The sequence below is a fragment of the Heptranchias perlo genome, chromosome 25 (genome assembly GCF_035084215.1).
Source record: "Heptranchias perlo isolate sHepPer1 chromosome 25, sHepPer1.hap1, whole genome shotgun sequence".
Classification (NCBI taxonomy): Eukaryota; Metazoa; Chordata; class Chondrichthyes; order Hexanchiformes; family Hexanchidae; genus Heptranchias; species Heptranchias perlo.
The window spans coordinates 12,910,722-12,937,481 of NC_090349.1; the positions used below are offsets into that span (position 1 = coordinate 12,910,722).

At 46.9% G+C, this 26,760-nt stretch overlaps 1 protein-coding gene across 2 annotated transcripts in view; it reads right to left on the minus strand.

Moving 5' to 3' along the window:
• Positions 1-26,760, minus strand: part of LOC137342031 (RNA-binding protein Musashi homolog 1-like) — a 181,202-nt gene that overhangs the window by 116,787 nt on the left and 37,655 nt on the right. For both annotated transcript variants that reach the window (XM_068005639.1, XM_068005638.1), the window contains one exon: positions 8,136-8,228. In XM_068005639.1, the coding sequence (XP_067861740.1) occupies positions 8,136-8,228 (93 nt within the window). The remainder of the gene's footprint in view (positions 1-8,135; positions 8,229-26,760) is intronic.

The window sequence follows — 26,760 nt, forward strand, 5'->3', positions numbered from 1 at the left end:
ATCCAATACCAAACACTCCTTTAATGGGATCATTCTTGTAATGGAGATAACTCAAGTGGGAAATTCATTCTACAACATTTGGAGAAAGGACAACATTGGCACAGGAGTAAATAACCCCCTCAAAAAGAACCAAGTACTGAAAAAATGATCCACTGTTCAAAGGTTTCACAACAGACCCAAGGGTCCCACAATGAATGAAATCATGTGCTGTGAGAAAGGGGCCAATTCCCCTCCCTCCCCCACCAACAGAAAACCTTCACTAACCAGCATCAAGGTGTGTAGCATGTGTGTTCCTACCTGTCCATCAGGAATGCTCATTTTATCTTTAAAACCTGTCTTAATGGTTGGTTGTCAAGGTTATCATTCACCTCCTCCTCTCCATGTTCCATCATGTTGGACAGACAAGAATTATTTGCCATTCCTCCAAGTGTGTGTGTGTGTGTGTGTGTACGCGCGCAAAATGGGTGACAACGAACGGCAGCACATTTTCCATGGAAATGAAAGTCGGATGCAATGTAAACTGGGCTGCTGATTGGAGTTGGGTGCAAAACGGGCGATAACCATTCACCCCCAGAGATTCCTGACTGCAGGGAAAATGGAACACATTAAAAATCAGCCTGAAGCAAACTCACCAAACAACATTCATTATAACTAGCCTACAGCTCAACCCTTATATAACCAGCTCAATCGCTCTCACCACCAAACAGGCCTCTACAACCAGCTCAGAGCCCTCTCACCCCCAAACAGGCCTCTACAACCAGCTCAGAGCCCTCTCACCCCCAAACAGGCCTCTACAACCAGCTCCGAGCCCTCTCACCCCCAAACAGGCCTCTACAACCAGCTCAGAGCCCTCTCACCCCCAAACAGGCCTCTACAACCAGCTCAGAGCCCTCTCACCCCCAAACAGGCCTCTCACCCCCAAACAGGCCTCTACAACCAGCTCAGAGCCCTCTCACCCTCCAACTGAAGTCATGCACCCAGTATTAAATCTGTTACCCCAAAAAAGGTCTCATTACAAGCAACCCCTTACGTTCTGTCCCCAGCAGGCTCTCGTTTCTACAGTTTTAACATGAGACTAGCTCAAACAGCAGAATTATTCAATGTAAAATATACACCAATGCTGAGTATCAGACCCAGCATCAGAGTTCAGCCCTGGCTCTGAAAGCGCCTGACTAACATCAGACCAGCTTCAACTTCAGTTTTATTTTTAAACACTTAAGTGTTCTTTATCTCAGTAGTAACTCAAAAGAAAGAGCCATCACAGGCCACTCTCCTAAAATAATCCTGGACACATCGCGTATATGTAATGCCACACACACATGCATGTTCTTTATGGAGGACATTACAGCTGAACTATTGTGAACTTTGATGAATACAATGCGATGGAAAGGAGGAATTTCTATCGACTAACAGAAATGCTCATTAAGAATTCAATTAAGTGAAATCCAGCACACTAAAATTTCCATCTCCTCCTCTTACACTGCAAGCAGCATGTGCTCGCTCTCATTCCCCTCCCCCATCCTAAGCTCTCTTGCTTTTCAGACACCTTATTCAAACAGTGCTGATTGTGTGTGTTTCAGGTTGCTGCACAATGTCCCTGTGTTGGATTTTTTCCTCCCCTCGCCTCTCAGTGATCCAGTCTGCTGGTTGGTTTAGGGGGTGGGAAGAAGGGATGTTACTCAGCAGCAGCATTCGGCAGAGGAAAACTTTGTGCCTCCCTTCCCCCACCCGTGAGATCTGAGCACGGGGGCTTTGAATGAGACGGTCACAAGAGGTGTGAGTGTGAGTGTGAGTGATATATATGAGTGAGCGAGCAACTGACAAGCAAGGATGCCACAAACACCAGCTCTATTTGAACCCTGGCGAACACAAGAGATCTCCTCAAACACTTTCTTTCAACACAACTGTCACTTTAAAATAAATCTGGGCCTTTTCCCTCTGGCTGTGCGATATTTCTTAAGTCAAAGGAAAAATGGAAAAATATTTGTTGGGAAGTGGGAAGAACTTGAAAGTACATTGAATTTACAGCACAGAAACAGGCCATTTGGCCCAACAGGTCTGTGCCTGCCTTTGTGCTCCACATAAGTCTTCTCCCACCCTACATCTAACCCTATCAGCGTATCCTTCTATTCCTTTCTCCCTCATATACTTATCTAGCTTCCCCTTGAATGCATCTATGCTGTTCATCTCAACTACTCCATGTGGTAGCAAGTTACACATTCTGACCACTCTCTTGGTAAAAGGAGTTTCTCCTGAATTCCTTATTGAGTATGTTTCAAACAGTAGTTAAGAAATTAATCGTATAACGCAGCGAATTCCTGTCCTTGTCACTTTGAGCCCAATAGCTCAGATGAGCAGGAGCCGAAAGCAACAGCGACAATTGGCAACAAGACAAAAAGTTCTCCATACACAGAAAGAAGCTTTCAGTCAAGATGACCCAAATCCTGAGGGGCGGGGGGGAAGACAGCGTGATATACTCAAAAAAAAAGCAAGTCAAATTGATTTTTCTCTTAATCTAGTCCCCTTCCTGTCTGTCACTTTGGGTTTTTTTTGGTGTGTTGTCACTGTCAAGTGTGTGGAGAACTTGGGCCTCCATCCCACACAAGCAAGAGCTCACCTTAATACACAAAGGAAGATCGACAGAAAGATTCTAAACACCTGGAAGGAAAAGCTTTACGTTTGAAAACAAAAGACAAACGGACAACCCAAAATATAAAAATCACAAAGCTCATCAAGGGTTTTAATTTAAATGAGGATTAATCGTGAAATGGGCTCTTTTCAAAGAGGTTAAAAATGCAGAGCTGGTTAGCGAAATATACCCAGAAATAAAACTTACTGAAGAGGCAACTGGCCGAGAAAATTCAGCCCTGCTATTTTTTTTAAAAAATAAAATGAATCATTGTTGCAACTGTGGAGAAAACAAAAACAAAATACAGATGTGGAAAGTGGAGTATTGCACCGGGTAAGAAAAGGGGTGGGGAATAAATTAACCAGCGACTGCACAGAGTGACACAGGCACTGGGGGTGAGGAGGGGAATACAGCCCCTCTAAAATTCTAGTGTAGATGAAAGACAGAACTTACATTGATATAGTGCCTTATTGCATTCTCCAAATGTCCCAAAGCAATTCAAAACCAATTACTTTTCAAGTGCACTCATTATTGTTATACCCTCCCCCCCACCCGTAACCACTCTAAATCCCGACGACCCTCACCAAACTCTTAATAGGTGGCTGCATCTCTTCACATGGAACTAAACTACTTTACACTCCCATTGTTTTTGTTCAACAGCTGGTAAGCACTCAATGTGAAACAAACATTGTACATTTGAAGTTTTTTTCCCTCTGACCTCTTGTTAGTGGATTCCCCCCGCACCCCTCTTCCCCTCAGGCGAGTTATAGTATTTAACTTTGTGAACTCACGCCGGTGGGTGATTTTACTTCCACCATTTTTTGCATCCTTACAGGAGCGTCACCCACAAGCGCCACTCTCTCTCCCTTTTAAACATTAAACATTATTAGCCCAGCTAGACATTGAGAAGACCGAAGCCAACGTCTTCAGCCCCGGCAAAAAATTCCATCCTCCTCTCCAGCCATTATCGTAGGTTGAACCAGACTGTTTGCAACCTCAGAATTCTCCAATCCCATATGCTCGCCATCACAAAGACCACTTACATCCAACCTCCATAACATCACCCGCTTCCACCCTGCCTCGGCCCATCTGCCATTAAAACTCCCATCCATGCCTTTGCCAAACTCAACTATTCCAGCACTCTCCTGGACGGCCTCCCATCCTCCACCCAAAACTCTGCTGCCCATCGCTCCAGTCCTTGATGAGCTACTTTGGCTGGCGGTTCCCCATCACTTCCAATGTAATATTCTCAACCTTGACGGTTTAAATACCATCATGCCCCTCTCCTCTCCATGGTTCTGCAATCATTTTCAGCCCCACAAGTCCTCCAGAACTCCCTGTTTCTCAGATTCTGGTCTCTTCTGCATCAATCCCTCCCTTCACCCATCTAGGCCCCACGCTCACGAATTCTCTCCCTAAACCTCTCCGCCTTAAGATCCTCCTTAAAGTCTACCTCTTTGACCAAGCTTTTGGTCACCCCTCCTAATATCTCCTCCTTTGGCTTGGTGTCCATTTTTGTCCAATTAGGCCTCTTTTTTTTAGGCCCACAGTTCCGTGGGTCTATGATGTCATCGTTTCCATACGTACACTAAACGCAGCTGGTGACAGGAGGACCACATAAACCAACACCTGCTCCACTGCAAGAGGTTGCCAGATGTTCAGTAGTAATTCACATCCGTGCCACTTTCGCCGGGAGGAAACATAAGTGAAAGTGAAACCCCAAGAATTATTCTAAACCATGAAATATTTACAATAGATCTTATGAGTGGAGTCTGAGGATGAATCAGGGCACAAAGCAGAGGGACAAACGTGCCTGAAAACCAGAGATCACGTTTGCAGGAATTATTCTGTGGTTTCAGGGAATTCGCCATTTCCTTTTTTTTAAAAATATACAGAATCATAGAAAGGTTACAGCAGCTAGTCCCACTCTCCCGCCCTTCCCCGTAACCCTGTAATTTTTTCCTTTCAAGTACTTATCCAGTTCCCTTTTGAAGGCCATGATTGAATCTGCCTCCGCCACCCCCTCGGGCAGTGCATTCCGGATCCTAACCACTCGCTGTGTAAAAAAGATTTTCCTCAAGTCACCTTTGGTTCTTTTGCCAATTGCCTTAAATCTATGCCCTCTGGTCCTTGATCCTTCCGCCAATAGGAACAGTTTCTCTCTATCTACTCTGTCTAGACCCTTCACGATTTTGAATACCTCTATCAAATCTCCTCGCAACTGTCTCTGTTCCAAGAAGAACAGCCCCAGCTTCTCCAGTCTATCCTCATAACTAAAGCCCCTCATCCCTGGAATCATTCCAGTAAATCTCTTCTGCATCCTCTCTGAGGCCTTCACATCTTTCCTGAAGTGCGGTGCCCAGAACTGGACACAATATTCCAGTTGTGGCCGAACCAGTGTTTTATAAAGGTTGATCATAACTTCCATATTTTTGTACTCTATGCCTCTATTTATAAAGCCCAGGATCCCGAATGCTTTTTTAAACCACTTTCTCAACCTGCCCTGCCACCACATAAACTTGCCGCAGTCAGATGGCAGAACAGCAGCTCAACCACGAGCTATATTTCAGGTCAAAGTTGGAGAATTGGTGGCTTTTGACTCTGCCCAAACCTCCTCCACCTCGTTTCCATTTGATGCTTTAGCTGGTGGGGTGCTGCAGATGGGCAAGTGGGAGAAAGTGAAAAATAGAAAGAACTAGAATAGAGCATGACACACCGAGGTCTACTGGAAGCTCAGCCCCTCACAGATTGATCTCACAGGGCTGAAGAACTGAACAGCCCAGACCGAGAAACACAACACTTGGGATATTTTTTTCTTCCGGCCCTGACTAAATGCAGGACAGCGTTTGGTACGACATTCGCACCTCTGAAATATGAGAACTTCAGAACGTCCCAAAGGACTTTACAGCCAATGAAATACTTCTGGTACTTTGCCAAACTGCTCCCCTCACCCCGCCGGATGGACACCAACAGGTCTCTCGTCAGGTCTTCATCAACCAAAGTGAAGAAAATGGTCGCCGACTAAAAATCAACTAAGAACTAAATTTCTCAAAGATTAAAACGAAAGACTAAAGATAGAGAGACCGGATGAGGAATGAAAATTAAAATTCTTTGAGACTCAAAAGAATGATCAGCCTCCACAAGCTTAGGAACGGAGGCTGGAAACGGAGAATGGACAAAAACGGCTGTCAACCGCTACTTCTATCAAGGTTGTAAACACACGCATAAAGAACACACTTACGATTTGGCTACAAACAGCGGGAATCTTCCCCTTAGTTCTCAATCAAACTGCAGTTTGATTATCTCTCAGCATTTCTTGTTCGTTGTGTGAGAAGTGAAAACAATTTTTTTTGGAAACAAGAATTTTAAAACACTCCTAGAACGAGAATAAGGAAAGCAGCAAACAACATTTTGACTAAAAATCTCACCAAGTCTAAAACTAAAATGTCACTAAAATCTGGGAACAAAAATGACTAGACTAAAACTAGGTCTAAAGAAGTTTCCTCCAGAGACTATGAGACTAAAACTCAAGGCCCACAAGACTATAGACTAAAATTTAAATTATTTCTAGGACTAAAACATCACTGTCCTCCACTACCTCACCTAAATGGTCATTCTACGAAAAGCAGCTTTGCAGAGCTGCCTCTGGGTCCCGTTGCTGTGGAAACCACCGTGAATGTTGGGGGAGGGAAGGGGAGTGGATTCCACAGCAGCCGGAACAGGAAAAACAACTGCACAGGAGCCGCTGGTTTGTTTTTTCTCCCCTCCTGAAGGCAGAGTATTTGACAAGAGTGAAATTCCACAGGCACCGGGCGCCCTCCCCCAGTGGCCGTTACTTATGCATAAACTTGGGCACTGACTTTCAATTAGCAATTTGGTCATTTGTGATGGGGTGGGGGTGGGGGGAAAGATAGGGGCTCATCGCAGCTGAACCCTACTCTGTCCTGTGAAATGTCCACACATGCGCACTTTCCAGCTCTGGGTGTCTGGGTGGGGGGAGATCACCAAGTAGTAATCAGCAGTGGAAACCCTAGCTGAATTTCCCCTCCCTGACAGCGGGATTATGATGCCGACTGCAGCACCTTTATTGCCCGGCTGCGTTCAGCTTACTAAAATCGAACCTGGGACCTTTCTGCTCTGTGTGGTTTTGCTGCATTCTACATAATCTCGCTGAGCCATCCGGGACAGGAGAGTGGAGAAGGATGGGCAGGCCTTCTTCAATGTCTCTGTCGATGGCGGCCATAGCTCCCCCAGTGGCCGGAGGTTGTCCGGCCACCAATTCAACCCCGGCTGGACAACATGGCTGCCTCCACCAGCGATGGGGGCTTTGGCACTAACTCCAGGAGTCTGTGGTGCATTTCAGATCCTTTGAAGGCAGTGGCATCTTCTCCATTACCGTCCCATGGTGCTACCAGAGCCTCTACAATCAGCTCCAGAATTGTCTGCCCACCAGAGTCCCGCACATCCATCAGACCTCGTGGTGCATCAGTATTGTCTGGCATTCTGTTTTTTTGCACTTACTTAATTATCCAGTGTTAGAAGTGTCTCGCCCAGGAAGGGTGAGGGTGAGTATAGGAGGCCTCCCTGAATTGCTCTGAAATTGAATTTTCAAGAGGTGTGTGTTCTATTTATTGGCTCAGCACAACTGACTTGAGCATTAAGGTTTTTTTTTAAAAAGCCTCCCTCAAATAAATTTCAGTCCAGCTCTACAACAGGGCCTCGGAAGGAGGGAGCCCTGAGACTTTAATCTGACGAAGGGATTTGGAATTCCTTTTGTTAGTTCTCTGAGGAACGCAAACGAGCCCAGCAATCTATTGTTAAGTCCGATGATCCCCAAGTTCCCATTGGCCAATAGGCAAGTGCTCACAGCTTCTAATTTGTATCCTAAAGCTGTCCAGGGCGCTATGGAAACCGAAGAGATTAGTAAACCGTGGGGCAGCTGACCAATCGGGAGTGGGCGGCGGAGATGTGTGTGTGTTGGGGGGGGGGTTAAGTCAGTCATCTCAGACAGTTGAAGGTAAGTCTGAGTGGCAGCAATTCTACTTGTGCCCATTGCTCTCGCATTCCCCTGGAGAGAGCGCGGGAGAGTTCGCCTATTCTCCTGTCACTTCTGACCGGCTTGCGTGCCAGCGCTGAATTGAGCCCCGAACAAAAGAACCTGTCTGTGACTGCTCCTCTCGTCCAGTCACCATGGCGACCGTAGCACCAACAGGGAAGGTAAGGGGAGGGGGGGGGGTTGGGAGGAAGGAGGGGGAAGAGAGGAGGAAGTAGCGGCAGCAGCGGCCCTGAAAGCAGCTGCTCAATAAACAAGACTAAAAACACAAGCACCAAGACCCTTTCTTCTCACCTTCTTCTGGGGGGTGGGGAGGGGGGCCCACTGCAGAGACACTTCGTGCTTAACCTGGAAAAATCTGCAGCAAGAGAAAACGGGGTGACCCAGATTCGAGGATGGATGCGAACAGAAAGTAATGAATGCAAAACGCAGCCAGGCTCGCGTTTCACTCACCTTCCCAAACTGGTCGAAATACTGCTTGACGTCCTCCACCGTGGTATTTACAGACAATCCGCCCACAAAGATCTTCTTTGTTCTGGTCACCATCTATCAGAAAGAAAAGGGGGTCCAGTTAAAGTGACCATGAATCTCTCAAGATGAATCTTCAAAACTGCCTGAATTCAACCCAGAGTGCCCAGCATCGTAAAATACCGCAACCAACGGCAACCATGCAGTTCTCTCACCACCGGCCGCACTCACATAACCAGGAAGGCAAGAAGAACCAGCATTCATTTAGCGCCTTTCACGACCTCAGGGCATCCCAAAGCGCTTTACAGCCAATGAAATACTTTTGAAGTGTAGTCACTGATGTAATGTAGGCAATACGGCAGCCAATTTGCGCACAGCAAGGTCCCACAAACAGCAACGTGATAATGACCAGATAATCTGTTTTAGTGATGTTGGCTGAGGAATAAATATTGGCCAGGACACCGGGGAGAAATCCCTGCTCTTCTTCGAATAGTGCTGTGGGGTCTTTTACGTCCACCTGAGAGGGCAGACGTGGCCTCAGTTTAACCTCTCATCTGAAAAAAGGGCACCCCTGACAGTGCAGCAAGAGGAGAGATTAACACAGTTATTCTCCACCACCACCCCTCCCCGCATGTCGTTCCCCAGGTTTGTAACTGAGCAAGGGCCCCTGTTCCTGTTCGTTATTCAATGATCACTCCTGGAACTTGTGGACACTGGGTGAGTGGTGGAGTGGGCTGGTTATGAGGGCCCCTATAGACAAATAGCTTTTTTTTTTATATTCGCTCATGGGATGTGGGAGTCACTGGCGAGGCCGGCATTTATTGCCCATCCCTAATTGCCCTCGAGAAGGTGGTGGTGAGCCGCCTTCTTGAACCGCTGCAGTCCGTGTGGTGAAGGTTCTCCCACAGTGCTGTTAGGAAGGGAGTTCCAGGATTTTGACCCAGCGACGATGAAGGAACGACGATATATTTCCAAGTCGGGATGGTGTGTGACTTGGAGGGGAACGTGCAGGTCATGTTGTTCCCATGTGCCTGCTGCCCTTGTCCTTCAAGGTGGTAGAGGTCGCGGGTTTGGGAGGTGCTGTCGAAGAAGCCTTGGCGAGTTGCTGCAGTGCATCCTGTGGATGGTACACACTGCAGCCACAGTGCGCCGGTGGTGAAGGGAGTGAATGTTTAGGGTGGTGGATGGGGTGCTGCGTTGAGGCTCACACATGAAGACTGGCCACCTGGGTATGGTACTGAAGGTGAACCAGCACCCAGCCCGGCAAGGAACCGCACCTTTTATTAGAGGAAATTGGCAAGATCTTAAAACAATTAAGGCAGGCAGACACCAGCAGCTGTTCGGCACCCTGTGACTCCCCATGGGAGAGGCCCACCGTGACCTGTCCCTTCCACTGACTCATTCTGTAACCTTTCAGCGGTTATTAGATGCGAGACTAGGATTGGGGAGCAGAACTCTGGCAAATTTCCTTTCATTTAAAAAAAACTTATACAAAGCAGCACGATACCGGAGAACGCATCAAAAATTAACACAATCATCAATTAGCACATGAAAACTGTTCTCTCGCTGTGCAGAGATGAATCAGGAGGCACTTTTCACTGAAAAGCTATTTAAATGGAAATTCTTCATTTATGAGGGCAAGTGCTTTGCCCTTTTTCTATCGGAGAACCACTTTAAAGGCATGTGTACATTTCGCACACTGGCTCCATGAGTTCACATTTCGCTAAATCCACTTCCCTTACCCAGACGACAGAATCGGGGGGTGGGGGGGCGGGCGGAAGTGTGGTGGGGCCCACGTTAGCGGTTTTAGCGATGTGAACGCACAGAGCCGGCTACGGATTGTTGCTTCCCTGCAATCTGAACTAAACTGAACGACCCTGGGCGATCTGCTCCAGCAGGGTGGGGCCCACAGCGCCGAGTGCAACGGGCGCACGTGCCCAGAAAAAAAAGTGACAAAGCGCCACGCGCGGCGACCGGCTCCGCAGCTGCAGCCAAACGCCTCCCCTCGAGGGCGATTCTCCGCAGATCCAGTAGCCGTGTCGCCTCATTTGCTTTGCAACGCTGCCATTGCCACTGGAGCTGAAATATAGCAGCAGCATTAAAGAGCCACTAATGAGTCGCTTAGCCCAGGTCCCAGGTTCGAACCCAAGTCCGTGCTGAGTTAGCTGATCTCCGCCTCTAAGGCGGTAGGCTTATACTACACTAGGCCTCAGCAGCACGGGTTAGGGAAGAGGAGAATTAGCCAGGGTTCCCGCTGCAGATAGGTTTGGGCTGAGCTGTGATGTTTCCCACCATTAAACAGCCTGCCGATACTCTCAAAGCATACACGTGGATAACGGTAATGGTGGAGCACTGCCACTCAAGTACCTTGTATCTCAGCAAAGAGTCAATTTAGGCCCATTTTCGGGCCCGAAACGATCCCTGCACGTGGAGCAAGTGGGCCTCAGGCCACATTACTATTTTGGGTGAGCTGCAAGCGCCTTGCACACCTCCACAGGCAGCTCGCAAATTTTAAATAAATGAATTTCCGGCCGCTTGCCCCGTCAGCAGCGGCCCGAAGATAAGATCCGGGGAGGTGGGGTGGGGAGCAGCATATTGGAGCACTCCAGCCTCTCCCGAGTCCACAGCAATGTTGTTTTAGTGTCAGCCGTGACTCAGAGGTAGCACTCTCGTCTGAGTCAAAAGGTCTTGGGTTCAAGTCCCACTCCAAAGGCTAGAATACAAAATCTAGGCTGACACTCCAGAGCTGCACTGTCGGAGGTACCATCCTTCGGATGAGGCGTTAAACTGAGGCCCCGTCTGCCCTCTCAGGTGGATGTAAAAGATCCCATGGCACTATTTGAAAAAGAGCAGGGGAGTTCTCCCCAATGTTCTGGCCAATATTTATCACAAACAGATTATCTGGTCATTATCTCATTGCTGTTTGTGGGACCTGGATACCACGTTTACTTCATTACAACAGTGACTACACTTCAAAAGTACTTCATTGGCTGTAAAGCACTTTGGGACGTCCTCAAGTTCTTCCTTTCTTTTAATTTTTTTTTAAAAAGTGACCCTTTGGTGGCGGCCATTGAAGAATTCTCAGCTACGCTCCGCGCTGCTCAACTATGCAGAGAATCCTAAAACAGGAGTTAAGTCCCTCATTTACAGATGTAAGGGGCCTAACACCTGTTTATGGCGGCCGCAGGGACACTTGGAAAAACCTTCTAGACCTAATTTCTTTCAGGCATCCTTGGGGCGCCGGGCCTTAGTCCCCGAGACAGGCACGACAAGGTCCAATTTCTGCCCCAATGTTTTCAGGAGACGATGGCAAAAAAAAAATCAGCAGGGAACACTTTTTTTTAAAAATAGCTACCATTTCTGTGCCCAGGAAATGTGGACCCAGCGGCCTGACAGGATTTCCTGTTTGAAGCCAAAACCACATAGCCACAGGGTCGAAGAACCAACAAAAACACTTGAGCTCACTGCATGCAGCAAGTGCTCCTGGTTTTCCATTTTCTTGCTGATATTAAGCAGTAGCTGCAACTTTCAACCTCATCACTTTAATACAAGGCAGCCCCGTGTCAGGTGTCAGCACTTGTGGGTCAGAAAATATGGCAGGGAAAAAAAAAAGTACCCAAACACGGGCTTCCAGCTGGAACATCCAAACCTACACGGAGTGATGTTCTTGCTGCAAGAAGGGAATGTGACTCATAAGAAAGAATAGAAGGGACAAAACACAAACAGCAGACAGGAAGTTTCTTTGAAATAAGGACTGGCCTGTGGTGCAACGAGAGCCAATTTAATTCCCCCTTCAAACTCAGACGAGCTTGCAGCAGGAGCAAGGATGAAGCTTACTATCCTGAGACTGTGCCTGTTGTCTTATTAAAGACACGCCGTGTCGCACGGTGTCCAGTCTCAACACCACAGCAGCAAAAGGCCACCGCAACTGAACATCTAGCGGGTCTGCGTAGGATACATATCAATCTCTTAGACAGGACAACGTACATCAGGCACTCCCATACCTGGCCCAAGTTGCCATTATTCAGGTGTTGCCTGGTGATGTGGGATGTTAGTGACAGGAGGCAGCTTCTCTCCCCGCTCTCTGCACCATCCAGAGAAAACATCCAACAGGCAAAACGCAACTTAGCTCGAGATGATCAAGTGCTGCATGGAACATATGGATTGTGCGCCACTGGGGGAGGAACTGCTGGCCGTTCAGGGCAGCACCCGAGGGCTATATTACAGATATGGACGGAGAGTCGACAGTCTTCTTTGATAACCTTTGAAGTCAGGGGATATTTATACAGGGCTTTCCCTTGGGTAATTAATGGGTGGGGTGGATGAAACGATATGTCCACCTGAACAGGCAGATGGGGTTAAGAGATTCACTTGGCAATTTGTGAACATCGTGGGGTTGTCCTGGGGTCTTGACCAACATCCCATCCTGAACCAACCCCATCAAAATCCAATTAACCAGTCATTCATCTTACTTGCTGAATCTGGGAACCCACTGCGTGCAAATTGGCTGCCAATTTTGCCTACAAAAAAGCTTTTCAAACTAATTATTTGGCTGTGAGGTGCATTAGCATGCCCTGAAGATGTAAAAGCCACTGCTGTATATAAATTCAAGTTTTTTCTTAATGTTCTGAAGAGTCCATCAGAGGATAGATAGTGTGTGGTCTTTGGAAGGAGCAAACATCAAAGGGCTGAGACACCTTGGAGTGAAATGTATTATCAGTTGTATCAGTTTTGCACCACACTTTACTCTTCGGTTCTGGTATTAAGTTGATTGCTGAGCAAACCATGGTGAGGCTTGGACGGCAAAAGTTAAATGGCCCAAGAAAGATAGTTAACTCTTCCTTGGGGTGGCCATGATGTGGAGATGCCGGTGATGGACTGGGGTTGACAACTGTAAACAATTTTACAACACCAAGTTATAGTCCAGCAATTTTATTTGAAATTCACAAGCTTTCGGAGGCTTCCTCCTTCCTCAGGTGAATGTGGAATGTGAAAAAAAAGCTTTTGCCAATCATTGTCTCCCTCCTTCCTTGGGGAAGGAGGGAGACAATGATTGGCAAAAGCTTTTTTTTTGCTATTTTACATCAATTTTCGTCCCTCGGTTCCACTCCTGAAACTTTAGACTCCTTGCTTGATGTAGGTGCTGGGGGCATTATAGCTCTGCCCAATCCTGTCCTTATCAGTCTAATAATAAACAAACAATCACCAAGATCCCTTTCATCTCCACCTCAGCCCAAGTGCCCCTGAAACTATTATTTACGTTTTTTTCCTACCTCAGGATTCAACTACTCCAATGCCATCCTTGCCTTTCTCCCCCCAGTCCCACCCTACACAAACTCCAACTCGGCCAAACTTTCTACGCCTGCATTCTTTCCTGCTCAACCTTGCAGACCCCTACTGGCTCCCTGTCCACCCAACACACTGAAATTAAAGTCCACAACCTCCTTATAAGGTCCCTACACAGGCACACACCACCCTCCCTCTGCAACCTCCTCCAGCCCTTTGTTTCAGCCTCTGCCCACCCCCCAGGGAATCCGCCTCTCTCCATTCTAATGGCAGAGTCTTCAGCCGTTCAGCCTTGTGCTCTGGAACTCACTATCGAAACCCCCATCTTTCTTCTCTCCTTTAAAAGGTTTCTTTGATACCTTTCTCTTAGATCATGCTTTTGGTCATCTGAACACAAGAAACTAATGGAAAGGAAAACACCAGCTCGTCCATCGAGTCCCTAACTTTATCACTGCTCAGTACTCCCCCTCAGTGAAGCACTTTGAGACACTATTGTTAAGGCACTATTGTTGCTCGCAACATGAGCAGAGGTAGGGATGGTTTGAAACCATGGTAGGGCTTCCATACCCCTGGGTTTGGGTAGTGGAAAATGTCAGGAATCCCACTCCTGATCACAATCCAGTGATTCTGGTGGGAAAGTGTCTGCTAGTGGGTATCAGATAAAGAGAGATTCAAACTCTGCTGTGATGTCCATCCCCCCACCCCTCATGGAAGAAGATCCTAACAGCAGTACCCTGCTAGGCTCACACTTGGGTACCACAGCAGGTGATACCTCACCCAAGGAGTTGATGCCTTTATCAGGGTGGGGGGGGGGGGGGGGGTGGAAATTAGCAGAAAAGGAAAAAAATCTTGGTTTTCTTTCCCTTCATCCTCCCAAAAGTAGATGATACTAGTGTCGTTCCAACACAACTGGGTCATAACGCACGTCGTAAGAACTGAAGATCAGATTGTAGAGCTGAAGAGCAGGGCGTGGTACAAAACGGATGCAGTCATAAACTAGATTCCGCTCCCAAGTTTCAAAGCTTTATGTTCATATTTCTATTTGATGTGTCAATAAATGCATGGGAGGGGCATGTGGAGAAGAGTTGGAGCCTGTGGTCTCTGAATAGACCAGCTGAGACAGACAGCCTCCACTTAGAGCGAGACAGGCATAATACAGACTCAGAAGGGCACATACAGACATACAAAGAACAGGGGTCAACCAGCAGACAACTGCATTCTTTCAAGGCCAAGAAAAGCCTTCAAAACAGGAAACAAGATAAACCAGGCCGCCAAAAACCCACTTTTCCAAGTAATCCTGCTTTTACGAACATAAATACTGGATTATATCAACACATGCCAACCCAGAAAAACGAGCAAAAGCTGAAACAACCCCCAAAAAAAGCTGACAACTCAGCCCTAATAAGAGCCTCTGACAAATGAAAATAAGTAATTACACTGAAAGTACAGTGGGACATGGCCATGTAACTTAAGCTGCAGGGAAACATAACATTCCTTCACTTATATTGAGGGGGGAACAAAAACATTAGATAATTGAAAACCTGAAGGGGATACATGTATTGGAGGCAAAAGATTTATTTTCTGAGGGTTCTTGAGGAATGGAAGTTTCAACACTTTATTTGGTGCATCTTCCATCATTTGACAGTCTGTAATGAATCTGGGCATTTCATTTTTATCTACAAAGGAAGAGATATTTGCTTAGTTTTATTGAAAGCTACTCTCCATTTATCATTTGAAACAGATTTTTTTTTAAAAACCGCCATTAACACAGTAGTAAGTAATCTATTGCTTTTTTTTTTAGGAACAATGTCCAATAGACTGGGACTTTTTTCCCTGGAGAGTAGGAGGTTAAGGGGTGATCTTATAGAAGTCTATAAAATAATGAGGGGCATAGATAAGGTCGATAGTCAAAATCTTTTCCCAAAGGTAGGGGAGTCTATAACGAGGGGGCATAGATTTAAGGTGAGAGGGGAGAGATACAAAAGGGTCCAGAGGGGCAATTTTTTCACTCAAAGGGTGGTCAGTGTCTGGAACGAGCTGCCAGAGGCAGTAGTAGAGGTGGGTACAATTTTGTCTTTTAAAAAGCATTTGGACAGTTACATGGGTAAGATGGGTATAGAGGGATATGGGCCAAGTGCAGGCAATTGGGACTAGCTTAGTGGTATAAACTGGGCGACATGGACATGTTGGGCCGAAGGGCCTGTTTCCATGTTGTAACTTCTATGATTCTATGATTCTATAATTCTATAATAGCAAATAGGGGATTCGAACCCTATCTTATTGATCAAAGGACCATTCTAAACAGGACAAGCTGCCAGAAAAAGTTTGGATTGTAATGTTAAAAAATTGATACATGCAGGTTAATTTTAAGCACCTTTACACTTTAGAACGGATATATTTTTAGTCTTAAAAAATGGGAAAAATTCCCATTTTCAACAGACTGAGCAGAGCCTGAACTTCAGATCATAACCACTGCTCCCATTTCTTCGGTCAGCTAGTGCTGGTAATGGTTCTGCTGTTGCCATTTACAGCTGCTACTGATCAATCTTTTGTTTCTTTACCTGTCCCATTACCACCTTCCTTGCCATGCCTTGCCCCACCATCCCTTTTGTCATTTAATCACTCGTGCCCTCCACCACATCACAGACCTTCCCTTTTGTTCTCCGTGTCCCCCCCACCCCTTCCCCTGGCTCTGTACTTGCTCAAAAACTTCAACTCTTAACATCCTCCAGTTCTGACGAAAGGTCTTCGACCTGAAACATTAACTCTGTTTCTTTCTCCACAGATGCTGCCTCACTTGCTGAGCTTCTCCAGCGTTTTCTGTTTTCATTTCATATTTCCAGCATCCGCAGTATTTTGCTTTTGAAAACTATTTAAATCGGTTGTAAAGCTCTTTGGGATATCCTGAGGACGTGAAAGGCGCTATATAAATGCCAGTTCTGTATTTACTTCACTATACTGGAGAACGTTTCTGAAAGACGGAAAAACTATGGGGACCTAGTTCCTGCTTACTGTGTTCCCTTAGTAAAAATTATACACACAAATATACTAGTTACCTTTAAGAAAAAAAAATTCCAAATTTGCTGCTCAATGCAAAGTCGCCATTTTGGGTCTTCATATACAAGTTGCCTGCATTCAGAGATTTGTTACTTACTGCTAATCCCCTACTTAAAGAAAGGTAAATGTTTGGCTTAAAATATTCCTTTTTTAAAAAAAAACGAAATTCATGTTTTGCTTAAATTTCGAGTTCCTCGTGACTCACCAGTATTCAGAGTTACTGTGCAATCTGGTGGAATGAGGCCAGCAAGTGTACATTACAAGCCTTTGTCATGTAAGCAAACAGACCTCACCTGACTGGAAGAGAATACTGTAAAATGGGTTACATTCCTGATTTTATATTTTAAAAAATCACTAGGTTCATAACAATCTGATAAAATATTTGTCTTTAAAACATAATCATTATTTTAAACAGAAGTGCATTAATCATATCAGCTACTTTTGTGAACACAGAACCAGTAACCAGGATCACTGGGCAAGTTCTATTTTTATTCCAGGGGATTTTAACCAATGTTTTGGAAATTATGATCCCATCTATTTTTCTGCAAAAAAATAAAAACCAGTAGCTTTGCCTATAACATACAAAGAGGCAGCTATTCCCTATGTACTTAGTGTCTGAAAGAGTCAAATTCTATTTTTATTAGATGAGATTCCGGGCATTGCATTCTCCAATTCGGTCTGTGTTTTTTAAAAAAATGAAAACACAAACCTTTTGCCACAAACCCACTGAGTTTTGCCGACAGGCTCTTTTCATTCACTGAATCAATGCTGTATCGTTGCTGTACATTTATTTTCGCATTAAGTCAGAGATCCCGGGAAAAGCGAATTATAGCAGACTCAAAATATAGTGGTTTAACTGTACAACAGACAACCGCTCATCATCAAACGGGTGGGGAATGGAAGTCTTTCCATGACACAATCACAGCTCACGTGTACTTGTGTCACATTCTTCCACGAGTATTGAAAGACCGAAACTCACCGGCACTGGCAAGGTACATTAAATACTGAAGCTTTTTGAGGTAATTTCTATTCCCTGTGATGTATATCAGATCTCTCATTGATTTTTAAAAGCTGAAATCACCCTTTCAGAAATGCATTTCTTTCCAATCAGACTCTGATTTATTTTTCTTTTGTCCTTTCGAATCTGGTTTTAGAGGAACAGCTGGCACAGGGGTTAGCATGTGTGTCCTTCACGCTTGGGACGGGGGGGGGGCGCAAATTAAAGTTTCCTCTGACTGCTGGCTGCACTGGTCCTACATGACATGAGTTTGGACAGCCTCAATCCAATTCCTAGTAGGCATGAGCCCACAACATATAACTTCCCCAATGCAGCATTAATTTGCCTACATAACACGACTCCATTTCAAAGCATCAGCCTTGGCCCACTCTTGCCTCTGGGTCAGATGGTTGAGGGTTCAAGGCCAACTCCACAGGTTGGAGCACAAAATTTAGGCTGACACTCCAGTACTTGGGGAGGGCTGCACTGTTGGAGGTGCCATCGTTCGGATGAGACGCTAAACCAATCTGCCTTCTCAGGTGGATGTAAATGATGCCATGGCCCTATTTCGAGAAGAGCAGGGGAGTTCTCCCCAGTGTCCTGGCCAATATTTATCCCTCAACTATCACTAAACAGATCACCTTGCTGTTTGCGGAACCTTGCTGTACACAAATTGGCTGCACGTTTCCTGCATTACAACAGTGACTACCCTTCAAAAGTACTTCAATGGCTGTAAAGCATTTTGGGACATTCTGAGGTCATGAAAGGCACTATGTAAATGCAAGTCCCTTCCTTCTTTCATTGGTTGTGGTATAGTTTGGGACATTCGGAGGATGTGACACAGTGAGCTCCTCTCTGGCATTCTCACTCGAGAAACCACAAGATTGTGGATGTAGGAAATAGAAAACAGTTATACCGGCTCGGTGGTTCGGGGAGAGGGGGGGGGGGGGGGGCTCCTCTTGAAGCTACGGTTGTGGTTAAGGCATTGAGGCAGAGCACCGGAAGCTTCACTTTGAGGCTGGTTGTGCTGTGCCTGACCTAGGAGGGCGACAAGCCAACACTGGGTGGAAAAATGTTCCATTCTCCAACTTGATGAGCAGACAATTCACCAAAAAAAAATGGTTTTACCAGCATGGAAAAATGAGTGATTAGAACTGGGGACACTACAGGGATGCAAATTGCAGCCTGCTCGATCTATCCTTTTAAATAAATGCAATAATCACAGAGAAACTCGCCCTCGAGAAATGCAAGTCCCTTCTCCCACACTGCTTTGAGCGATGTGGATCACTAAGCTCAGGTTTAATCTCTGGTCTGTGTTGAGTTAGCCAGTATCTGCAGACCCTGCGGCCTCACCAATGAAGATTGGCCACTTGAGCAAAGTAACAGAAGGCCACCAGCATTTGTGGAATTATACCCCAGCGTGAATCGGTGTCTTTGTTGTAGGAGGGGTAAGGGAAGAAAAGTGGAGAGGGTGCAATCAGTGGATAGTGAACCAGAACCAGAACCAGAAGCACTGGTTGATTCTTCAAGTCCCCAGCCCAGGGTTGTAACATCCTCCCTCCTTCCTGGCTGAAATCAACAACCTTACCACAGTTCAGAAACTGAACCTGGGATCTTCCTGGTCCCTACAGCCCAATACAACAGGCCATGCATTTACCAATTAAGCACTGGGGAAAGGGGGAGGAGAGACTAGCTAGTCACCACAATTTAAGACTGGGGATGGTTACTGTTGCTGAAGCCATATGTACCTTGCCACGGAGCAGAAAGGCGCAATATAGCCACACTCACAGAATCATACCTTTCAGCCAACATCCCAAACTCTTCCATCACCATCCCTGGGTATGTCCTGTCCCACCGGCAGGACAGACCCACCAGAGGTGGCGGTATAGTGATATACAGTCAGGAGGGAGTGGCCCTGGGAGTCCTCAACATTGACTCTGGACCCCATGAAATCTCATGGCATCAGGTCAAACACGGGCAAGGAAACCTCCTGCTGATTACCACCTACCGTCCTCCCTCAGCTGATGAATCAGTCCTCCTCCATGTTGAACACCACTTGGAGGAAACACTGAGGGTAGCAAGGGCACAAAATGTACTCTGGGTAGGGGACTTCAATGGCTCGGTAGCACCACTACTGACCAAGTCCTGAAGGACGTAGTTGCCAGACTGGGCCTACGGCTGGTGGTGAGTGAACCAACACGAGGGAAAAACTTACTTGACCTCGTCCTCACCAGCTACTTGTCGCAGATGCATCTGTCCATGACAGTATTGGTAGGAGTGACCACCGCACAGTCCTTGTGGAGACGAAGTCCCGTCTTCGCACTGAGGACACCATTCAACGTGTTATAGAATCATAGAAGTTTACAACATGGAAACAGGCCCTTCGGCCCAACATGTCCATGTCGCCCAGTTTATACCACTGAGCTAGTCCCAATTGCCTGCACTTGGCCCATATCCCTCTATACCCATCTTACCCATGTAACTGTCCAAATGCTTTTTAAAAGACAAAATTGTACCCACCTCTACTACTGCCTCTGGCAGCTCGTTCCAGACACTCACCACCCTTTGAATGAAAAAATTGCCCCTCTGGACCTTTTTGTATCTCTCCCCTCTCACCTTAAATCTATGTCCCCTCGTTATAGACTCCCCTACCTTTGGGAAAAGATTTTGACTATCTACCTTATCTATGCCCCTCATTATTTTATAGACTTCTATAAGATCACCCCTTAACCTCCTACTCTCCAGGGAAAAAAGTCCCAGTCTATCCAACCTCTCCCTATAAGTCAAACCATCAAGTCCCGGTAGCATCCTAGTAAATCTTTTCTGCACTCTTTCTAGTTTAATAATATCCTTTCTATAATAGGGTGACCAGAACTGTACACAGTATTCCAAGTGTGGCCTTACTAATGTCTTGTACAACTTCAACAAGACATCCCAACTCCTGTATTCAATGTTCTGACCAATGAAACCAAGCATGCCGAATGCCTTCTTCACCACCCTATCCACCTGTGACTCCACTTTCAAGGAGCTATGAACCTGTACTCCTGGATCTCTTTGTTCTATAACTCTCCCCAACGCCCTACCATTAACGGAGTAGGTCCTGGCCCGATTCGATCTCCCAAAATGCATTCCCTCACATTTATCTAAATTAAACTCCATCTGCCATTCATCGGCCCACTGGCCCAATTTATCAAGATCCCGTTGCAATCCTAGATAACCTTCTTCACTGTCCACAATGCCACCAATCTTGGTGTCATCTGCAAACTTACTAACCATGCCTCCTAAATTCTCATCCAAATCATTAATATAAATAACAAATAACAGCGGACCCAGCACCGATCCCTGAGGCACACCGCTGGTCACAGGCCTCCAGTTTGAAAAACAACCCTCTACAACCACCCTCTGTCTTCTGTCGTCAATCCAATTTTGTATCCAATTGGCTACCTCACCTTGGATCCCGTGAGATTTAACCTTATGTAACAACCTACCATGCGGTACCTTGTCAAAGGCTTTGCTGAAGTCCATGTAGACCACGTCTACTGCACAGCCCTCATCTATCTTCTTGGTTACCCCTTCAAAAAACTCAATCAAATTCGTGAGACATGATTTTCCTCTCACAAAACCATGCTGACTGTTCCTAATCAGTCCCTGCCGCTCCAAATGCCCGTAGATCCTGTCTCTCAGAATACCCTCTAACAACTTACCCACTACAGATGTCAGGCTCACCGGTCTGTAGTTCCCAGGCTTTTCCCTGTTGCCCTTCTTAAACAAAGGCACAACATTTGCTACCCTCCAATCTTCAGGCACCTCACCTGTTGTGTGGCACTACCACCGTGCTAAATGGGATAAATTCAGAACAGATCTAGCAGCTCAAAACTGGGCAGCCATGAGGCACTGTGGTCCATCAGCAGCAGAAATGTATTCCAGCACAATCTGTAACCTCATGGCCCGGCATATTCCTCACTCTACCATTACCAACAAGCCAGGGGATCAACCTTGGTTCAATGAGGAGTGTAGAAGAGCATGCCAGGAGCAGCACCAGGCGTACCTAAAAATGAGGTGCCAACCTGGTGAAGCTACAACTCAGGACTACATGCATGCTAAACAGCAGAAGCAACATGCTATAGACAGAGCTAAGCAATTCCACAACCAACAGATCAGATCAAAGCTCTGCAGTCATGCCACATCCAGTCTTGAATGGTGGTGGACAATTAAACAACTAACGGGAGGAGGAGGCTCTGCAAACATCCCCATCCTCAATGATGGCAGAGTCCAGCACGTGAGTGCAAAAGACAAGGCTGAAGCGTTTGCAACCATCTTCAGCCAGAAGTGCCAAGTGGATGATCCATCTCGGCCTCCACCCGATATCCCCAACATCACAGAAGCCAGTCTTCAGCCAATTCGATTCACTCCATGTGATATCAAGAAACAGCTAAGTGCATTGGATACAGCAAAGGCTATGGGCCCCGACAACATCCCAGCTGTAGTGCTGAAGACTTGTGCTCCAGAACTAGCTGCGCCTCTAGCCAAGCTGTTCCAGTACAGCAACAACACTGGCATCTGCACGACAATGTGGAAAATTGCCCAGGTATGTCCTGTCCACAAAAAGCAGGACAAATCCAATCCGGCCAATTACCGCCCCATCAGTCTACTCTCAATCATCAGCAAAGTGATGGAAGGTGTCATCGACAGTGCTATCAAGCAGCACTTACTCACCAGAACCTGCTCACCGATGCTAAGTTTGGGTTCCAACAGGACCACTCGGCTCCAGACCTCGTTACAGCCTTGGTCCAAACATGGACAAAAGAGCTGAATTCCAGAGGTGAGGTGAGAGTGACTGCCCTTGACATCAAGGCAGCATTTGACAGAGTGTGGCACCAAGGAGCCCTAGTAAAATTGAAGTCAATGGGAATCAGGGGGAAAAATCTCCAGTGGCTGGAGGCACAAAGGAAGATGGTAGTGGTTGTTGGAGGCCAATCATCTCAGCCCCAGGACATTGCTGCCGGAGTTCCTCAGGGCAGTGTCCTGGGCCCAAACATCTTCAGCTGCTTCATCAATGACCTTCCCTCCATCATAAGGAGCTTTTTCCCTTCATTGAGGGTTCTATAACAAGGGGACATAGATTCAAGGTAAAAGGCGGGAGGTTTAGAGGGGATTTGAGAAAGAGCTTTTTCACCCAGAGGGTGGTTGGAGTCTGGAACTCACTGCCTGAAAGAGTTGTGGAGGCAGGAACCCTCACAACATTCAAGAAGCATTTGGATGAGCACTTGAAATGCCATAGCATACAAGGCTACGGACCAAATGCTGGAATATGGGATTAGAGTAGACAGGGCTGATGGCCGGCGCGGACACGATGGGCCGAAGGGCCTCTATCCGTGCTGTATAACTCTATGACTCTAGAAGTGGGGATGTTCGTTGATGATTGCACAGTGTTCAGTTCCATTCGCAACCCCTCAGGTAATGAAGCAGTCCGAGCCTGCATGCAGTAAGACCTGGACAACATCCAGGCTTGGGCTCATAAGTGGCAAGTAACATTCGCGCCAGACAAGTGCCAGTCAATGACCATCTCCAACAAGAGAGAGTCTAACCACCTCCCCTTGACATTCAACGGCATTACCATCGCCGAATCCCCCACCATCAACATCCTGGAGGTCACCATTGACCAGAAACTTAACTGGACCATCCATATAAATACTATGGCTACGAGAGCAGGTCCGAGGCTGGGTATTCTGCGGCGAGTGACTCACCTCCTGACTCCCCAAAGCCTTTCCACCATCTACAAGGCACAAGTCAGGAGTGTGATGGAATACTCTCCACTTGCCTGGATGAGTGCAGCTCCAACAACACTCAAGAAGCTCGACACCATCCAAGATAAAGCAGCCCGCTTGATTGGCACCCCATCCACCACCCTAAACATTCACTCCCTTCACCACCGGCGCACAGTGGCTGCAGTGTGTACCATCCACAGGATGCACTGCAGCAACTCGCCAAGGCTTCTTCGACAGCACCTCCCAAGCCCGCGACCTCTACCACCTAGAAGGACAAGGACAGCAGGCACATGGGAACAACACCACCTGCACGTTCCCTTCCAAGTCACACACCATCCCGACTTGGAAATATATCGCCGTTCCTTCATCATCGCTGGGTCAAAATGCTGGAACTCCCTTCCTAATAGCATTGTGGGAGAACCTTCACCACACGGACTGCAGCGGTTCAAGAAGGCGGCTCACCACCACCTTCTCGAGGGCAATTAGGGATGGGCGATAAATGCCGGCCTCGCCAGCGACGCCCACATCCCATAAACTAATTTTAAAAAATTCACGCCCATGCTGCGAGCGCCAATCCCCGCAGTACCAATAAGCGTCGGTACCAAGGTAGAATCCAGACCACTTCACAGGGAGAGGGAGAAATAAGCCAACCAGCAGGTGAACACCCCGACATCCTCAGACAGCTCCCAACAACCACAGAGCAGCATTGGTGAAGTCTGGGAGCAGAAGCGAGTCTCTGCCCATCCTCTCAGTACAGTGGTGTTGAGGAGACCCAAAGAGGAGAACACATTAGCAGAGCAGCATTGCCACATTGGAGGGACTTGTCGGGATGGCCAGTGCTTCCCTCAGCAACCCCCCCCCTCCCCCCCAACCCATCACCAAAATACCTCTTTCTGCCTTTGTAACTGCCAGTGCTATGCAACCTCAGCCAGGGTTTTCAATCTTTTGGCACAAGTTGTCTCCCCCTATGCCCTTGCTCCAAATCCCAGAATTGTACCCCAACTCTTTATACTTGGTTGTGACACTGCTATCCAGTGGTAGTGAACGCAAGACTGTGCCTGTATCCATGTATAAGTCTGTGTCTCGGTGTGATTGTGTGCACACACATACCAAGAATGAGTCAGCTGATCATAAAGGACACTGTAGCCTCTTGCCCTTATTGGAAGTCGACGCACACATCCAGATAGCTGTCTGTCTGTCTGTCTGTGTGGGTACGTACGTATGCCCGTGTGCATGTGGACTTCTGATGAAGGCGTGAGGTTGCACTCAGCGGCAATGTCTTCTATGGTCAAATAGTGAGTCGACCCTCACTGTCGAGACTCGCAGGGGAAGACTGGGTAACTTGTCAATGTAACAAGGTGCATGGGGACTGGCAGTGCTCATGGAACCCTATCCCAGCCAGAGTTGGCATCGTCGGGAGAGGTGGAGCAAGGAAAGAAAAAAGTACAGCATCTTGGAGCTGGTCCAGAGGATCCATGCAACAGGAGCTCGACCTGCTCAATAACTCCCTAATGTGGCGATTACAGCCATCCAAAAAGAGAAAACAATAGTTAGTGTTAACAAATATTATTCAGATGAATGAATATTTTCTTGGCAATCATCCGAATGTTGGAGAGTGCTTGATCTAGTATTACAATGGGGCCATTGTGGATTCACAGAGCTGTACACTATAGGCATAGCTGAGAACGAGGCCCAGGCATCAGAACCTGGGCCTAGACATCATATGCGAGGCCACAGAAAGCTGCCCAACAGCATCACTGTGGTAACAGGCATTTTCGCCTTTTACTGAACTCTCACAACATGCAGATCATGTTAGGAGATTGAACGCACATGTATATACGCACGTGTAGCTCGGAAGGGTTGCTCCCTTGACCATCATTCCCTCCGGTTCAGATTTCCTCCTCTTCTGAACTCACTGGCTTTTATTGGGTACATTTCCTACACCTCACCCAAGAGGCCATTCTTCAGGTCTTCCTGGATAGCACGTATGAGCAGGCTGATCAACCACAAGGGGCATCACTCTGGTCCAGTCCTCACCCGAAGGCCACACACACGCATTTTCCAGCATCAGTCACTGGAAACCAATCAGCAGCAGCCTAACTGTTTCTCCAACCAAGATGAACTAACTCAAACCCAAAGAGCTGGTACTTCCTGAGACACAACAGGAGGGAAAGACACCCAGTTGGGCCGTGACACATCACATGAGCAAACAAGACAGCTACAGTGGCATAGCACTGATCTAGGAGCAGATCACTGGATCCAGGAGAGCAAGAGTCCAGAAAGACACCAGCGAGGGAGGGGTTAAACAAGAGAGCGACACAGTGAGAAAGCCAAGGGACAGAAAGGAAAAGGGGGAGAACAGTCCACTCGTACAAGCCTGACGCAAACAGATGTCGTATCCATAGATCACTCTCCCTAACTTGCAAGTCACACCAAGACAGCTGGGGAGATACAATCTGCTCCAACTAGGATCAACCACTGTTCTCTACCTAAAAGACATAGGTACACTGTTTAAAAATAGAATCCAAGGCACTTCCTGGCGCACTGTGCATTAAGCACACTGCTCAGCAGTATGCTGATGTCAAGCTGAATGGCATTATGAATATTCAATGATTCATTTCAATAATTGATACAACTATTCTATTACAAAACTAATCAGCTGCACAGTCAGCAGTGCCAGCCTTTTGACAACTCGTTCTTTGAAGTTACCAAAACACGGATATGAACATTTTATTTCTGGCATTCGAGCTGCGACTCGCAGTTCTCTCCCGCCAACCCCTCTTTCCCCCCACCCCCACCAAGCTTCCCTTGTCCAATCTTGCCCCTCCCTTGCCTGTCACCACCTGGGGGCTTTGACTCATGTTGGGATCTAGTTCCACGGGTACCAGCAGCCCTCTTCTACCTCACACAATTAGCTCTTCTTCAACAGAGACAGTTGGCACTGCAAGCTATTCAACCATGTTGGGTGTCACTATCAAGCCTAACCCTGTCCTCAACCTGATGATCAGTCACGTGTATGTCCCCGCAGTGGTCTTTGGGTAAGGAATACCAGTTAATTACTCATCCTGCATCCGCCCCCATCCAACCCCGAAACCCTAGAAAGAGCCCCACAATTTTACATTTCCATCCCATTCTTTTAGGTCTTCTTACATCATTCACTGACAAAAAGCATGGGCAAGCAGTCTCCTCCCAGGCTTCTGCTGATTACTGCCCCCGTCCCCCCCGTCCCACCCACCCCCAATCAAGACCATCATGCAGAGGCATGCCAACGATTCGTCCTTCAAATTTCAACCTCAAAAAGGTGTTCGCTATCTGCTCTGCTTGGCCTTCTAGCCCAATGCGGTTGGGATCGTATCACTAAAGACTAGTGGACAGGTACAAAAAATAGTTAAAACAGCTAACAGAATGTTGGCCTTTATCTCAAGGGGGCTGGAATACCAAGGGATGGAAGCTACACTTCAGTTGTATAAAGCTCTGGTTAGACCGCATCTGGGTTCAGCTC